The sequence below is a fragment of the Solanum tuberosum genome, unplaced genomic scaffold, assembly GCF_000226075.1.
Source record: "Solanum tuberosum cultivar DM 1-3 516 R44 unplaced genomic scaffold, SolTub_3.0 scf00095, whole genome shotgun sequence".
In the NCBI taxonomy this organism is placed as follows: Eukaryota; Viridiplantae; Streptophyta; class Magnoliopsida; order Solanales; family Solanaceae; genus Solanum; species Solanum tuberosum.
In genome coordinates, this window is record NW_006239021.1 from 1,547,476 (window position 1) to 1,565,566 (window position 18,091).

Here is an 18,091-nt window from a genome sequence, read left to right on the forward strand (position 1 = left end):
GTATTTTACTAGATTACATATAAATGTTCTTGGGATAATATTTTTTTACTTACAAAACACTAAACCAACTTGTTTTTTAAGAAAACATTTTTCATGTAAAATTGTTCCTTCATACCAAACACATTACACTGACACACAATTATTTCTGGCTTGTTTTAAACCATAAATTTCAGAAATTCTTTTTCTTAAAACTCTGTGTCAAATTAATAAAAGAATATTACAATATATATTAATTTAATATTTGATCTACATTCCTTATACTTCCTCTTTCTCATTTTATATGTCACCTTTTTAATTTGCATTTGCATTAAAAAATGATGTAACTTTACCCTTGTACCCTTATTTAAATTTTTTGGAACTTAAGTTTTCAATTAATGAATATGAATTAATTTATTTTGATTAATTAATTTAACCAATGAACATGAATCATTTACTTTGCTTTTCTAAGTTGGTCAAATGTATATTTTCAAGGCTAATAACTCACAAGGATAAACAAGGAAGAATATGGTAATTTATGCATTGATTTTATGAAATGACAAGTATTATGGACCAATTATTTATTGAAAGGAATGACATATAAAATGGGACGGAGGGAGTAGCGTTTACCAGTTGACCAGATATATATATTCCCAATATATATGTTGGTGAAAGAAAACACATCATTCTACTTGAAAATGAAACCCCACACGGAGTACGAATACATGCAATTCACAAAATACATCCCTCAATAATTAATTCACCATCACAACATCATCAACAAGAAGAAGAAGAAGAACTAGCAAAGGAAGAAATTGTTGAAAAGAAGCATCAACAACAAAAGTACTTTGGAATATTATTAGAAAAAAAAAAGTGAGAGGAATTAATGGAAAGGGGTAGTGAAGAAAGAAATCAGTTAAACAATTACAATTTACAAGTATCTTTTTCATCATCATCCTCAGCAGCAGCACCAAATCATGTTCATCATGAATTGGGATTTATACACTTTGCAGATCAAAACTTGAGCTTCTTAGCTCCTTCATCACAATCTTCTCAGTCTCTTCAAGCTGCTGCCGCCGCCGCCGCCGCCGCCGCCAGCGTAAGTGTTACGCCATCCGCCGCCATCAATACAAACGCTGCTGCGGCTGGCGCTTCCAATAACGTTGGTGGTGGTGGTGGTGGTTTAGGGTTTAGCCACAATGAATTACTTGTCAATAGACCTTCTTGGAACAACAACGAACAGGTAAATTCGGATGATTTACAACTTTATCGTAGATTTGTGCTGGTGAAAGATAACAACCATCACAAAAAATATATTGGGATCTCTTTTAGGGTTTCTCAAATTATTCTTTGTAATAATTTCTTTCTTTTTGTTTAATTTTACATATAGGTGGAAACACTAGATCCCAAGGGTATAAATGACGAAAATTGCAGCGGTAATGCCAGTGAGGGTAACAATTCATGGTATTATTTCTCTATAACATTTACTCCTACTAATTTATTTTCAAAATGTTAAATCGATTCTCGCGCTATGAATTGCGGCTTGTTATTTTATTTTATTTTATATAATATAATATAGAAGTGAGATATCTTAATTTCATCTAACATTTGATTTATTTTGGTTTCAACAAAAGGGGAAACTAAAGAAAGGAGGGATGGAGATCGTGATCTATTCACTCTTCTCACAACTATTCATGCATACTTCTTCTTCTTCAATTCTTTTTTTTTTTTTAAATTTAAGAAAAGGGTAATTAACCTCACTATTTTATGCTTAATTCATTCTATCAAAATCTGAGAAATTAGATCGGAGACAAAGATTTTCTCACTCTTAATTAGAGTGCAGAGTCTTGGGAATGAATTGCTCTTCCTAATATAGAGCACTTTTATAGTGCGATTTAATTAAACAAGGTGAATTGGAGTTGGTCAGACTATGAACTTTTCACCACGCGTACCAAAATTAATCAGACTAAGGAGTTTCAGACAAAGACTTGGAAGGAAAAAAAAGTCTTTACTTTATTTTCAACTCCACTATTTATTAGTACTACCTCTCTAGAAGCTTCTTCATGATTTACATTAAAACCTGAAAAGAGATCTAGCAAGGCATTCATGCAGATAGATATTTGCTATCATGTTTTCTTGAAATGTTTCTCTTGCTCTTTAATAATGACACTATTTCAAAGTGTGTATATAAATACTATGGTTTGTACTAAATAATATGTGGTGTTGTGCATTTTGAGAAGGACAAGTGCTAGATAGATCCACTATACATATTATAATGCTCAACTATAAATATATTTGTACCCACATCATGATAAAATTCAACTCACATATGATAAGACTTGTTTAATTTATTTGCTAGCACAAGTATATATAAATTTATATTGTTGTCATGAGCTCATCAAGTTATTATTTTACTAGCAAGCAATTACATTATTTCATTTCCAAAATATGTAGGTGGAAGAGTTCATCTTCAGACAAAGGAAAAGTGAAGATAAGAAGAAAGCTAAGAGAACCAAGATTTTGTTTCCAAACAAGGAGTGACATTGATGTTCTTGATGATGGATATAAATGGAGAAAATATGGTCAGAAAGTTGTCAAGAATAGCCTTCATCCCAGGTACCTAATAGTAATAATAATCAATTACTACTAGTTTCTCATGTTTTTCCTTATAGGAGTTGATTAAATTTATCTTACAAAGTACTCCTTATATCTTTATATGATATAGTTATAATTTCGAGAGTAAAGGATTTTATTTGTTTTTACTGTGATTCATTCTTCTTTTTTAAAACTTAATTTTGGCAACCGCGATATATAGTATTTCTTATATAGTTACTAAATATGTAAATGATTTTTCAAAAATATTAAAATTTGAACTATCATATAAATTGAGACGGAAGGAGTATAAATGTTGTTTTAGTTATAAAAAGAAATAATATAAATACTTAATATGCCTCATTACAAAAGAAAAAAAAAAAGAGTGTGTTACTGTTAGCAATATATGTGATTGTTGAATGTAACTATGTAAGTACATTTATCCGAAACAACTTTAGGAGTACTAATTCATCTTCTAAATTGATTTAATTAATAAATGGGTAAGTTATTGACCCATTTGATATTATTTGGATGAAATAATTTAAAAGTCGAGTCATAATTTAATCCCTTTGATTTTACTAAATTTTAAATTCAAAGTAGTTTTGTTATAATTTGTTATTGAGTATCTAATAAGCTTTTCTCCTAATGTTATGACTATAAAAAATATATTAAATAAAAAAAATATTTAAATAAAATTTCTCATAAATCAATCTAAACGGCATATTAACTCATTTTAAAAATGAATTAAACTAATTAAATCAAAATGAGAGGATCTATTAAGTAAGAGAATTATGTCTTTAATTCCTTCTATCCACTTAATAATTATTTGTGAAAATATCGTTTTACACATCAATTTCTCTCAAATCGTGTTGCACAAAATTTGGGATCACGTGATAGAAGTCCAGATCAATTAAATTTAGGGTAGTTTTTCTTCAAATAGTATATTTATATTAATATTTAATTAAATGGGATAACTTAAATTTAGAACTAACTTGATATTAGTCTCTTCTCCTCAAATCATAATATCATCATATAATTGAGTTGTTTATAGCCTTTAAAAATAATAACTATAATAACAAAATGACAAAAATATAATTAATTATGCATTGAACTCCTATAATAACAAATTATTTGAGAAAACTATTTTCCGAAGGTGCGACAAATGACTTGAGATGAAAGGAGCAATACTTGAAATGTTGGTTTGTTTTTTTTTGTATTTTTTTAAACCCTCCCTAGAAGATCACACATGCTTGTTCTTTTGGTGATTTAAGCCCATAATTTTAAAATTAATCTAAAAATTAAAATTCTAACTCCGATTCACGGGACATTATATTGGACCTACAATTTAAAATTAAAAATGGTGAAAGTGATATATATGGTGTGCTTTCAAATAGTTTTGGGAAGTACAAGAAATTGTATAAATTGGTATTATTACTTCTACTCCATATCTAGAAGTGGGATAGAGACCCTGTTGACAGTAGCCTGTGGACCATCTAATATATCTTCAATTCTCCTCTAAACCATTGATGAATATTTCTTTTTTCTGCTCCAATTCCCCTTTTGCTTTGTATTTTTCTACTTTGGCTTTATTTGCTTCCAGTATTTTCTCTTATTTTCCTAGTTCTAATAATTACCTTAAATTCAAAATAATATTTCCTATATATTTGTATAGCCTGAGAAATGTTAAGTAATAGATTTGGTAATGGACCGTCTATATATACTGATAATGGATGACAGTGACATATGTTTATCGATATCATGTTGAGGTGCATTATCATCTTATAAATAACTTAAGTCGTTAAAGTGCATTACTAGTAGTATAATTTAGTTGTCAGGATACAGTTTTGTATAATATTTAAGAAAAAATCAATTAGTAGTATAATTTAATTAATATATCCTTATTAATTCTTCAATCGTTTTCTATTTATATAATATAGGCTAACTAAATAGAAACGGAGAGAGTATTTAGTAATTCTAAATATGGTTGTTTTCAAGAGATGTATGTTACACTAATCTTTGCGTGAATATTGTCTAATGGCTCCTACAACAAATAGACTGAAAGTTGAAAGAGTCGTTTGGTGTGAGGTGTTGGTATAATAATTTTATAATAAAATGTAGTATTATTTTAATCTGTGTTTTGGAGGTATTAGGTAATTTTTAGATTATTTATTTCACCATTTATACCTTAGTAATGAGATAAGTTATCACATATATATGATGGAATAACTTATTCCAGGATAATTAATCCCAGAATAATTAATCTCGAGATAACTTGTTCCCATCCAAATAACCTGGAACGGTTGAACCTTTTGCTTATATTTTAGAAATTAAAAAAAAATTAGAAAAAAAATCATCAATTTATCCAAGAATATATTGCATCTCACTTCTTAGTTAAGATATTTATGATAAATTGAAATTGCACAAGTATTTTTTAAATTTGTCAATATGAGCTGAACGAATCACATAATTGGAGTATGAAAGACTATCAGGGGTGTAATTTACTGTAAAGTCCCTGTGCCGATCATAATTTGCGTAGTTCAATAAGAAATTGATTAAGTCGAGAATATAATTAAATAATAAAAATATTTTTTTAAAATAACTTAAGTTTTTAGATGAAATGGTCACATACTTTAATTAATTAATGGATGAAAATAGTACTCCGAGTGTTTCATTTTATTTGTCTCCTATATATTAACTTGATACAGCTCTTACGAAATCTTTTATTGGAAGTGTATTTTATTAAATTAACTTTATTAATGGTACTATGAAACTAATTAGCTCAAAATTTGACTACTACTATTACTATTTTATATAGTTATTTAATATTAAAATAGTACGAAAAAATAATAAAACTCTCTTAATTTATTAAAATGAATAAGTAAAAAATGTATTATGTTTTAATATAAATGTCAAATGAAATAAAGAGAGTATTGCGACTGAATTGAATTGAAAATGCATATGTATACCCCTGGAGATTAACGTGGAGTGCAAGCATGCATTTGACATTTCTCAAGGGTAAGTAAGTAAATTGAAAATCTTAATTTTAATACAAAGTTCAAATAATATGAAACAGAGGATATAAACTAAAGCATGATCGATAAGAATGGAAGGAAGTAAATAATCTAAATCATTGGTTATTGGTGGTGCAAATACAGAAAACAAATTTCATAAGTAGCTGATAGTGTTTTTCATCCACCTCGCACTTTTCTTATAGTATTGTGTGTGGTCAGATTAAATATAAATATACGTAAATACTTCCCAAATATACTAAAATAAATAAGAAAATTACTTATATTCTCATTTTCTTATTGTTATTGCAGGAGTTACTATCGATGTACGCATAGTAATTGTAGAGTGAAGAAGAGAGTTGAAAGATTATCAGAAGATTGTCGTATGGTAATAACTACGTATGAAGGTAGACATAACCATTCTCCTTGTGATGATTCTAACTCTTCTGATCATGATTGTTTCACCTCTTTCTAGAATTAATATTATTATTATTATTATTACATCCACCAATATTCTGTATATAGTACGTGCCTAGCTACCCCTATATATTATTGATAATTATTATATTATATAGTTTTATAAAGGAACAACAATAACAATGTCACAACGAATCATATATATATTGTGAGCTAGCTGCATGTTGCTATGGTGGATTTTCTATTCGTTATGTCGAGTTTTTTCCCTTTATTTATGTATGGCTAGCTAGCTCGATATAATTTTGTAGTAAAGACCATGATTTATTTATATTGATGATGAATAGTGGATTTTTCTCGTCTATTGTTTTTCTTTTATTTATATTAAAGTTGAAACATTTTAAGTAAATTGATCATGATTCATGTCTCTACCCGTTAGGGAGGGTTAGTTCGTTTAGTTGGGAACAAGTTATCCAAGGATTAATTATTCAGGATAGTTATCTTGGGATAACTTATCCCACTATGTATATGAGATAACTTATCCCATCACTTTGACAACCAAACTAGACACCAAATTTTTATCCCAGGACTATTTATTCTTATCCCTCGTACCAAACGATTATATTCACATTTGGTCATTACTAAAGTCGTGATAACGTAAGATAGGACAAGGGAGAAAACAATTTATATATATATATATTATGTGAGAGTCTAGTACTAATGTAATATTTATATTCGATTCATGATTAATCAGCATGTACGTTTATGGCGTAAGTAATTAGTAACGTTTACAGGTAAGTACACCCTTAATTATAGCAGTAATCTTTTTATGTACTTAATTAACTGGGACCCTAGTCTCTTCTAATACTAGTTTATTATTTGATTCTTCTATTCAGTTTAAGTAGAGCTTAGTTTAGCATATATTATGAGTGACATCATATATACTCAGGCTTGTTTTAGTGTTTGATCCTTCAACATTAATCGATAGGTTGAGGGTTCGAGTCACCTGGAAGGACAGGTGAAAACATTATTGATCTTCCTGATAAGTGGGGTGCGGAAAAAAAGTACTAGGAATATGAAGTTGGAGATTCATTTCTTAGACATCACGAAAACATAGTATAGTAATTTATAGTCTAAAGTCAAGTTCAAAAATGATTATGCTAGAGTACAATATTCTGTGAATGTGAGGGAAATTTGGTTTCAAAGTAACTTATTCTAGGTAAAATAAAATACTTTTGGTTAAGTTGAAATGTCATGAATCAATCGATTTCTTGTATTGACCATAGTAGAGATAAAAACAAATATATCTATTTTTTTATTGTTACTTGAAAAGACATTATCTTCATTCCATAACTTGTTTTGGGAGTTTCAACAATCCTAATTAAACACGCCATTTATTCATGATATGAAAGAAGAAACACTTTGTATTTGCTGCTAAGTAGTTGAAGTAAAATGAAGAACTTTTTTAACCACACAAGGGATTGTTTGTTTTTTTGTCGAACAAATTTATCTTGACATTGTAATACGAAAATAAATGATAATAAGATTATTTATCACATATACTTTTATTAGTATTAGTAGATATTGGGTTATGGTACTAAATTGAAATGTGTGATGTATAATATAAAACACATGTTTGGTTTAAACTAGATAGTTTGGATAAATTTTTATTTTAGATTTTAATCTCGACTCTTCTAAAAGACTATATAGGAGACAAGCTTTCAAGATCAGAAAGGAAAATGTGACAGAATTTGTTATTCTTATCTCGAAATTAGTAATTTCGAAATGTTAAGAGTGTGAGATAAAAACAAAAATCTAGGAATTGTTAATCTCAGATTTAAAAGTTGTATCAAATTTGGGATAAGGCAATTCCACACGGATTGTTAATGATTTCTTATTCCACCAACTAAAGAACTCCTGATATATATAGGTGCATGAAATGTTTGGGTTTCTTTGCTTTAATCCAATGTCTCATAGTCGAATCTTGAAAATCCTATCAACAATGTCTCATAGTCGAATCGTGAAAATAATACTTCTATCTTTGGGCAATTTATACTTTGTTCTTTTCCTCTAAAATTCTTCTCTTTTTGAAAAAAAATAGTACAAACTTGTGAGTTGTGATATGGCTAAAGTGGATAATAGTTGGAGTTGCACGTTAGGTAGATATTGTCAATGTCTTTTTATGCATTGACCTTATACTAAGGTGGCAACTAATGACCAACATTATCACTAGTGTACTGTGTCACCCCAACTGGGGTACACATGACTTTGCACCAGTACTATTGTTCTATTGTTACAATTCGTCTTATAATTGAATTTTAACATGTGATTCAGTGATCGTAGTGTTTTTTGTTTACTGCATACTCTCCTCCCTCACACGTAAATAATAATAATAATTGTAAAGCAGTGTTGAATGAGAGTCCGAGAAGAGGGTACTGATCAAACATGACTCGTGGTAAATATATACATTGATAGTATATACGTTAGTGTATGTTTCAATCATGTTGGAAAACTAATTGGCCGAATAGTATATATCCATAACTTATCCGAGTTTAAAATCAGTTGGGCCAATCTGTTCTGAGTTTTGGACTCCAGTATGCAAGACATGGTTCAGCCTGTCATCCAAAGAATCCTTTCGCGTAAATCAGACTCTATTTTAACAAAACTTGCAACACCAACTACCATATAACAGAATTTATACAGAATTACCAAAAAAAATAATTGATGAGCAGCATTACCTAATCAGGCCATGATTTAAGAACCTCCAGATTAGGAGAATGCTTGAGCAATAATATCATAACTTGCATTAAATCGTCATCAACATAAAGCCACAAACAGCTTTAAAGACTTCAGCAAAGTGCCCTTCTAGCAAAGCAGGGGATCTTTAAGTGTCGAAGCAAAACAATACCAGAATTTTGGTATCCTGCATGATACTTCCCCATTGGAAAAAGACATGACTTTCCTAGTTACTCTCTAGCAGTTCAAACATTAAACGCAGAACAGCAATAGAAGTTCCGTAAACATCACAGTCCAATGAAATTGCTTATAGTCTGGTTCAGACTTGAATCTTTAAAAGAAATCTCAATAAGAGACATCCAACAATCGAATAATTCTCTCCTAGGTCGAGTCATTTTGAATATCTATTGTACCACTTATGGATCTTTGCTTGGGCTTGGCATCAAGAAACGTCAGAACAACGTGTGAAGAAGTTCTAGGAAAGTTCAAAACTTCCTCTGATGCTTCTTCTGACTTATCCATGTCCATTTCCCAGAAAATCATCAGTTTTTCCAATACTTGTGCATTCTTCAGGAAAAACTTCAGTAGTTCTATCTCGTTTTCTTCACCTTTGAAACCAGTCAAATGAATTGACTTTAGATGGGATTCCAAGCACACAATGCTTTCATCGAGATCAAGCAGCTGCCAATTTACACTCTCGTCTACACTCTAGCAGACGGTTGAGAGTCAGTAGAGAAACCACTTCATCGGGCATAGTAAGCTCTTATATCAAAACAGCAATAAATGAATAGCAATAATTAATCATTCAGCAGTGTAGGCAACCATTCCTCGATTAAAAGTGGAAATGTCAAACAGGATTCATTTCTAAAATGTCTTGGATCATTTACTTCTCTTTGGATTTTTCTTTTCCCATAAGTTCTACTGATGCATTAAATTATCCAGTGACCTATCCACTCACCAGGATTTATGTTTGTATGCAGCAGGATTAAACTACTGCTCCCTTTAGACCATATATTTTGTGCATAAACACATTTGAAACACATCTCCAAAGTTCTAGCATTGAAATAAGTTGATTTTAGAATCTCAGTGTAAATTTCTCCATTTATCAACTTAATGCTCCCTAAAGTTGTAATATCATCTCAATTCTTCTCAGATTTTCCCCACATTACTTTACAGTTTAAATCTATTTCAAACATTAAAATCCATGAAGTAAATATGATTCAAACATTAAAATCAATGCAGCAAATGTGATTTTAAACTGACATGCCAACTACAAAGTGTGTGTTAAAAATTATAATTGATGATTAGCAGATTCTCCCTCTCATTGTGGCATGTTTAGCATTTTTGGTGAGTGGAATTTGCTTGTTAGGGTCAAATTACTCGAAAATAGAGATAATGTAGCATCAATTATAAGTCAACTTTTCCTTGGAAGATTTAGTGATGTCAGTTTTTAATCCTAGTTTCTCACCTTCTGTTCTTGAAAGATCCTTCATGTTAATCAACCTTATCTAGTTTTACTTACAAGTCCTTCTGAGCAACTACCATATAGAAAAACGGTTTTCTACAGAAGAATTAGTGAAAACGAAGACAACCTTTACCTCATCAGACCAAAATTTAAGAACCTCCAGATTAGGAGAATACTTGAGCAATAGCATCAAGATGAAGCAACTTCAGCTGATGAAATCCCACAGAATTAGGCAGTTTAAGTACATCCCCAGACAAGTGTAGTTTCAAAACTTGCAACGATACGTTACAAGACAATACGGTAACTCAAATGGCTTACCAAGACGAAATTTTAACACAAGTTCTTGTACATTTCGCCTTGTAGTCACATGATTAATCCATCGCAAAATAGTTGACTCATCAAACAAATTGTCAAAACAGAGAAGAAACTGAACAAGTTTATTAAAGTCACCTTGGGAAATCAATACCCAATTGATGAAGTCTTTAAATCTCCCAGCTATTACAAAATCACAATACCGTTGTGGATAAAATTGATCAATATCAAAGTGCAAGTAAGGCATTGTAGTCCATACATATCTCCATCTTTTCGATAACATACTCAACTGAACCACATAAAAAATAAAGAGATATGAAAGTATGTTGTGAAGTACATCATCTGGCAATGAGCTTATTCTATCAATCCCTGTACTGGTACTGGAAATCTTAGGTTTTCTGGTTGATACTTCCATTATAAATTCCGATTTGAATGAGTAGAAAGCTGAAAATACCAACAAATTTACCTTGTTATGAAGATATACGATAGGTAAAAATGGCACCCTGATAGCAAAACTCAACAAAGGTCACCAGTCCCGGTCTGTATGAACCGATGGGAGAGAGAAGAAAACGGCCGTCGTTGGACTTTGCTATAAGGTTTTCCCTCTTTGGCAAAAAAATAAGAAAAATTGTATATAATAACAAACTATTAATTTAAATTAAATGCTATAAACATAGTTTGATATTTAATATAATATATAAAATGTAATGTATCTTACTTAATAATTAATGTATCTCGCGCATCAGATTAATGTATCAACGTTTATATTATTGTATCCGTTTGAGGGATTTCTGTAATTATAAACTTTTAAGGGATAAATTGTAATTTTGCCTTAAAAGTATGTGATTTCTGTAATTTGCCCTTGATTTAATTGTACCATATAACAAACTATTGCTATTTTTGCCTCTCTCCCTGGTGGAATCTCGCTCGCCTCTCTCGTTTTGGTGGCAGTCTCGCTCACCTCTCTCGCTTTTATACAAACACAAATGTATAAAATGTGTTTGTGTTTGTATGAAGCGAGAGAAAATTATATATATACATATATTTTCGTTCTCTTGTCTCTCCTCTCCTAGATCTCGCTCGCCACTCTCACTTGCCTCTCTCACTTTATACAAACACAAATGTATACATTGCGTTTGTGTTTGTATAAAGCGAGAGAAAATTATATATACAAATACAAATGCATATATTTTCGTCATATACACTTATGATTATACAAATATAATCTTCCCCTGCTCAGTTTTCTTTTGTTTTTCTCTCTTCCTCGCTTTATACAAACACATATTATACAATTGATCTTTTGTATATGTATACCGAAACAGATTATACAAGCGCTTTCTTTTGTATATGTATAACGAATTATACAAATGCTTTCTTTGTATATGTATAGCGAATTATACAACTGTTTTCTTTGTATGTGTATAGCAAAATATACATATTTATGTTTGCTATAGAGCGCAATTATGCAAACTATAGTTATAGCATACAAATATGATTTTTATGTTTGCTATATGTGAAAGTTGCTCAAAAAGAAAAGAATGAAAATATAACGTTTTTCCCCAAAATTATTAGAGTTTGTTTGGTTTGGATTAACATGATAATTTTTAACCCAAAAATGTAAGTTAGATTTTTTATTGACCTGAAACTATTTAAAACATAGTGCTCTAGATAGAGTTTGAATTGAAATTGAATTTTTTTTTACAATTTATTGAAACTAAAAAAAATTAATAAAGTCATTTTCTGCTATTCAAGTGGTAAAAAGCTCTAGTCACCCATTTCCCAGAGCTTTACAAGTACTTGTATATATGTACATCAAATAAGCGTCGAGACACCGATTGAGGATGCTTCAGAGGATGATATGTTGAAGTATGAAGCAAAAAACAAAAACCTCTTGGCAGATTGAGCTGATGAAAATAGGATCTCGACAACTCATAATAATAGCAAGCATTTCATGTAGTTTAAAGGAGATATGAAGACGTGTTTCTATGAAATACACATTGATTTCTGAGCAAACAGTATCAATAGTTGCAAAAAATCAGTGTTTAGGAAGCACTAAAATTGCTTCTTTGGCACTTATAAAGGAAGTTAACCACACCCTGCTTGATACTTTCCAGTAGAAATAAGACTTGACCTTCCTCTTAGCTACTCTATAGCAGTCCAAACATGAAACATGAAACAACTATAGCGGTTCCATAAAAACCACGGATCAATGTAATTTATTATACAGTTTGGTTCTGGCTTGTATCTTCAAGAGAATTCCCAATAAGAGTACATCCAACAATCGAATAACCATCTCCCAGGTCGAGTCATTTTGAATTATCTATCGTAACATTTACGAGAACTTGGTTGGGGCTTGGCATCGAGAAATGTCAGAACAACCTGTGAAGAAGTTTTAGGAAGCTTTAAAACCTTCTCTAAAGCCTCTTCTGATTTATCAGGATACTTCACCCAGAAAATAGTCAGTTTTTCCAACACTGGTGCATTCTTCAGAAAAAACTTTAGTAGTTTTATCTCGTTTTCTTCACCTTTGAAATCAATCAAACGAATTGACTTTAGATGAGACTCCAAGCACACAATGCTTTCATCAAGATCATGCATCTGCCAATTCATATTCCGGCTCAAGCCATCATACTAGCAGACAGATGAGAGTTAGTATAGAAACCATTTCAGTGAATACTTATATTGAAACAACAATAAGCAATTACCCAACAGCATAAGCACCCATTTCCTACATTACAAGTGAAAATGTCAAACAAGATCCACTATAAAAATGTTTGGACTACTTCTCATTGGAACTTCTCTTTTTCCCCTAGGCATCACAGGTGCATTAAAACTCCCAGTGATCTGTTCATATTTCGGAGCACGGTACCTACTACTCAAACCATGCCATCCATCTAACAAACATCTTGCTCATCTCAGGTCATCTAAGCAAGCAATCTTCTCATTAGGCCAAGTGAATTTATACTAATGCTCCCCTTAGACCACATATCTTGCGCATGAGAACATTTGAAACATACAAATCCAAAGTTCTAGCATCCATATGAGCTGATTTCAGAATCTGTCGGTGCCATTTATACATCTTTATTTTTTACAATGAAAATAAATTAATTTAGTAAAGCTCTCTAACCTCAGCTTATAGCCAAATTTAGATACTATGATTGCTGGAATTTTTTTTTAATAAAGATATTGTTCAAGGCACAATTCTCCTTCATTTATCAACTTAATGCTCCTTTAAGTTGTGTCATCCTCTCAGCAGTGTTATCAAAGGCGAAAAGCGCTAAAAAGCTCTAAGGTTCGTGGGGCTTTAAATGTAAAGAGCAAATAAAGCGTGGGTTTTGATTAAAAAAGGCGCAAAGGGAGAAAAAAATACAAATATATATGTTTAGTCCGAGACTAATAATAATAAACATAAATGGCAAATATATGACCAAAGAAATTGAATTTTTTTTAATGATAAAGTAAATATCAATTGCTTTGTGTCACTATTTCATAAGACGCTCATTGGCAAGGAAAAGCTTGTCTTAGAACCTTGATGATGACACTGAAGCGCACCTAAAGCGAGGCGAAGCACTCAACACATTTAGAGCCTCGCTTCAGGGTTTAAGCGCGCCTTTGATAACACTGCCTCTCAGACTTAGGGGTGGGCATAAAACTGAAAAGTTGCACCGAACTGAATAAATTTGGTTCTTCAATTGGTTTTCGTTTTTGATTTTTTTTTTAAAATAATTGGTTCGTATTTAAGATATATTTCGATAAACAAAAAATACAAAACTATTTGGTAGACTACTATGGTAGACCAAGTTTCAGGTCTAACTCATTATTTAGCTAGACTTCAAGACTTTTTTCCTCTCATTTCTATCTTCTTTTGCAATCACTTTGAGCGTTTTGAGATGTGGAAGATTGTTATAGTAGCTCCAAAGAACTCATTCCCAACTTGTACTCCTTTTGTTGAAATATTAAGGATAACTGCTTGTTTTTTTCCTCTCACCTTTTAGCATTTGTGTGCCTCATGTCAAGATATAGATGTTAGCAATGTCAATTTAAGGAACTCATAAGTTCTTCTCTTTTTCTTTTTAATAATTGTAGTGTCCGAGCTAGCTTGCATGCTCAACTAATTGCATGAATACCTGCCACCTCCAACCAACAACATGTACTAGGTAACTCTGTCCACCAAGGCTAGGACAAATGGGATAAAGAACTCATAAGATCTTGACGAAGTATTAACGTTCATAATGTCAATTTAATTAACTACGTGAAAAAAAAAACGCCTTCCTACGTATTTACATGACTTATGTCGAGTTTGTCCAACAGTGGGAAAAACAGACATGAATCATGGTCCCAATGGAAGGCAAAAAAGTTTTTCTCTTTATTTCAGCACTATAAAAGGTTAACGTGATCCTTTATGACTTCATCTAGGCACAAAACAGCATCATAAGAAATTAAGAAAGTCAATTGAAAAATAACCATGAGATTTTCCTAAATAACATTGGCATCAAATCCTAACTCAATTTATTTTGATGTGATATTTAGTTTCTAACAAATCGTCACGCCCAAATTGATTTTTGCCATTTTAAGCAGAATATAATTAAGTATACTAAGCTCATACCAAAAAACCGAAATTGAACCGAAGCAAACAAGAAAAAACTGAACCGAGCTAACAACGGTTCGATATTCGATAAAGACAATCAAAAACCCAAATACCAAAGTTCTTAAAACCAAACCAAAAATACCGAAAGTTCACCCTATCTAAACTTTGCCACAACGATACACAGTTCATATATATTTCTACCATTAAGTGTTGACACTCAATTTTGGCCTAACATTTTCAAAATTCGTAACTTTTAAGTTTTATTTATTTAATAGTTTAAAATATATTTTTTATATTTTTAAATAAGTTTATCGATGACTATCCTTATTTATCAAAATTTAGGATTTCTCTTTTATCAGTTAATCTTAAAATTGCATTTTACATGTCATTAGTTACGTTCATTATATATATATTTTTTAATACTCATTTTTATTTGTTACATTTGTTAATATTCATTTTGATATTTTGCACAATCCAAAATTTATTATGATATAGGTAATATTTCATACACAGATATTTTATTGACCGATAATTTTAATCGACCATTTTAAAATAGTGATATTGTAGTTTTCAACTCCCTATATAAAGAATAATTTGTCTATTAGGTCAAGGGGGTGGATAAATTTTATAATGGGGGTTCAATTTTCAGAGCTATTTTACTTTATTTTTTTATATACTGTTCATTGCCTTTCCGGTGAACTTTCCGGCCAGTCACCACCAAACCCCACTGGCCATCCCTCTCTTCTCACTAACCACCTCTATTCTCCTCACTACTACGAGAGAATCACTGTCCAAAACCCCATTTTTCGAGCTCCACCAGTTCACTGTCGGAGAACCACCAAACCACAACACCCAGCCAACCAGAAGCACCATTTCTGGCAGAGCTCGAGGCTCAGGCGGAGCAAATAACAAGGAAATCGAACCATTCCCCTCCCCTTTCCCTTTTACGATATTTATTGTTGTTTTTTTTGCAGATCTATGGTGAAGAAGCTCAAAGCTCCGAACAGGACTCGAACAAATCCCACACTCTCTGGCGAAATCAGTTGCATTAAAAGACCAGATTCAGTCCGAATACTCCAACTCCGGTAAATAAACTATTTCTCTTTCATTTCATTTTTCTTTCAGATCTGGCCGAAGAAGTTCAAACTCCGGCCAATATTTTTTCCAACAATATTTTATCTTCTCCGGTGGATATTAATGTTTTGGCTTTTTGCTTGAGTTGAAACTTCATTTGTTACCTTTGTTCTATTTTATTTTTGTTGGGTTTGATTCTTATTACTGATATTTTGTTCTCTTTGTTGGTTATTATTTATTTATTATGATTGTTGAAACTGATTTGAATTATTTTCATGTTATTATTTTTGTTCAAGTAAAATAGTGTATATTATCTCATTTCAGATTTCACCGGAAAGATTAAACTTCGGTCAAACTTCATTTATAACTAGCTAACCTCTTTTCCTGTTCATTGATCTACATTATTTTATTTATTTTTATTACTATTATTTTTGTTTATTTTATTGCTGACATTTGTTTGACCACTTAACGTTATAGTTGTTGGTGTATAATTTTCCTAGATTTGCTTACCCTTATTTGTTATTATTTAATATATATATATATTTTGATGATAAACATGTTTACAAAAATAAAAAAATCTCAAGCTACTGTTCAAATGTTTCTTTTTGTATTTGTTTGCCACTTTCCAATGTTCTATTTTGTTTTGCTTATTACCGTCTTTTGATTATTTTGTTATTGTTATAATGTTAAAATCAATTACTTAGCTATCATATCTAGTTGTTAATTTTATGTTACTTTTAGACTCTTTTCCAATAATCTTTTAATGATTGTTTCTATATATATGTGGTTTGTCTTTTGATAGTTTTTGTGGTTTACTTCGTTGATTACTTTGGATCGGAATATAATCTTGCTTATTATTATTTCATTTTACCATTGCGTTATCATTGGTTTATTTGTGGATTTAATTTTTTGTTTGTTAAAAATGGTCAATGAGAAAATCTCTCCGTCGATTTTGGAGGCCTTTACATTGTAAAAGACGAAAATTTAGTTTAAGTTTATATATTTTATTTGTTAAAAATGGCCGATGAAGAAATTACCGTCGATTTCTAAGGCCTCTCATGTTAATAAGACGGATGTTTATTTTTAAGTTATTGTTTAATTCACTTATTTTTATTCATATTTATTTATTACTAACACTTTTACTAAGTGTCTTTACAGGTACTCCGAAGTCACTTCTCATCAAAGTCATTCGAATAAAGTTCGAATGTTATATTCATTATGATGTATATTGTTGACGATAGACAAATATTAAGTTGTTTCTCATATTACTTGTCTACTTTATTACTTGTGTATATTGCATGTTTATTATATTTGTACATTATTTTATTCTCCTCCTCAATTTGAAAAAAAATGAATTCAGTCGGGATCCACATTTGTGGATTTCAAAGGATGCTTAACCCCTTCCCTTCGAAATAACTTGAACCCCTTACCTAGAATCTAATAGTTTCGTAGATCACTTAAATGGTTTCCTATTTTTTCCTAAAATTAGGTGGCGACTCCTTTAAAATTCGTTTATTCTTAAAATTCTTTCAAAATTGAATCAATTGATTATTTTTTGAGTCACCGTGACGTTTCGCCCTATTCGAATAGAGTAGGGATGTAAACAGAATGGCGACTCCGCTGGGGATACAGAGGTTTTAACCATTATGAGTATATTTTTTCTAATTGAGGAGTTGTTGTTTTATTATGTTGTTCATCATATCTTGTATATTTTGTTGATTATTTGTATATTATACTTGTTATTTATTCATTATTTGTTTAAATTGTATATAAATTGTTGATGCATTTCATGATATTTCTGTTGTATGTATAGTATATTAAAGAACGATTTTGCGGAACCGCAGCCGGACTTTTTTATACTCAACCCTTTTCCAGAAGGATCGGCGATTTATTGGTACGTCATGCGTCCAATGGTTGTTGTGAATT

General features: G+C 30.9%; 1 protein-coding gene and 2 long non-coding RNA genes across 3 annotated transcripts; 2 read left to right on the top strand and 1 right to left on the bottom strand.

Annotated features, from left to right (window-relative positions):
• The first annotated feature begins 663 nt into the window (after positions 1-663).
• LOC102578532 (probable WRKY transcription factor 12) lies at positions 664-6,244 on the top strand. The gene is made up of 4 exons (XM_006347924.2): positions 664-1,219; positions 1,367-1,440; positions 2,431-2,592; positions 5,889-6,244. Exons 1-4 carry the CDS (start codon positions 863-865, stop codon positions 6,049-6,051), a joined length of 756 nt encoding a protein of 251 aa, XP_006347986.1. The 5' UTR covers positions 664-862; the 3' UTR covers positions 6,052-6,244.
• A 2,262-nt stretch (positions 6,245-8,506) lies between these two features.
• On the bottom strand, positions 8,507-11,093 carry LOC107060761 (uncharacterized). The gene is made up of 3 exons (XR_001473511.1): positions 10,325-11,093; positions 8,729-9,434; positions 8,507-8,605 (listed from the first exon to the last, which is right to left on the bottom strand). It is a non-coding gene; the product is annotated as an uncharacterized lncRNA (long non-coding RNA).
• A 4,585-nt stretch (positions 11,094-15,678) lies between these two features.
• On the top strand, positions 15,679-17,562 carry LOC107060762 (uncharacterized). Its single transcript, XR_001473512.1, has 2 exons — positions 15,679-16,176; positions 17,324-17,562. It is a non-coding gene; the product is annotated as an uncharacterized lncRNA (long non-coding RNA).
• The last annotated feature ends 529 nt before the right edge of the window (positions 17,563-18,091 follow it).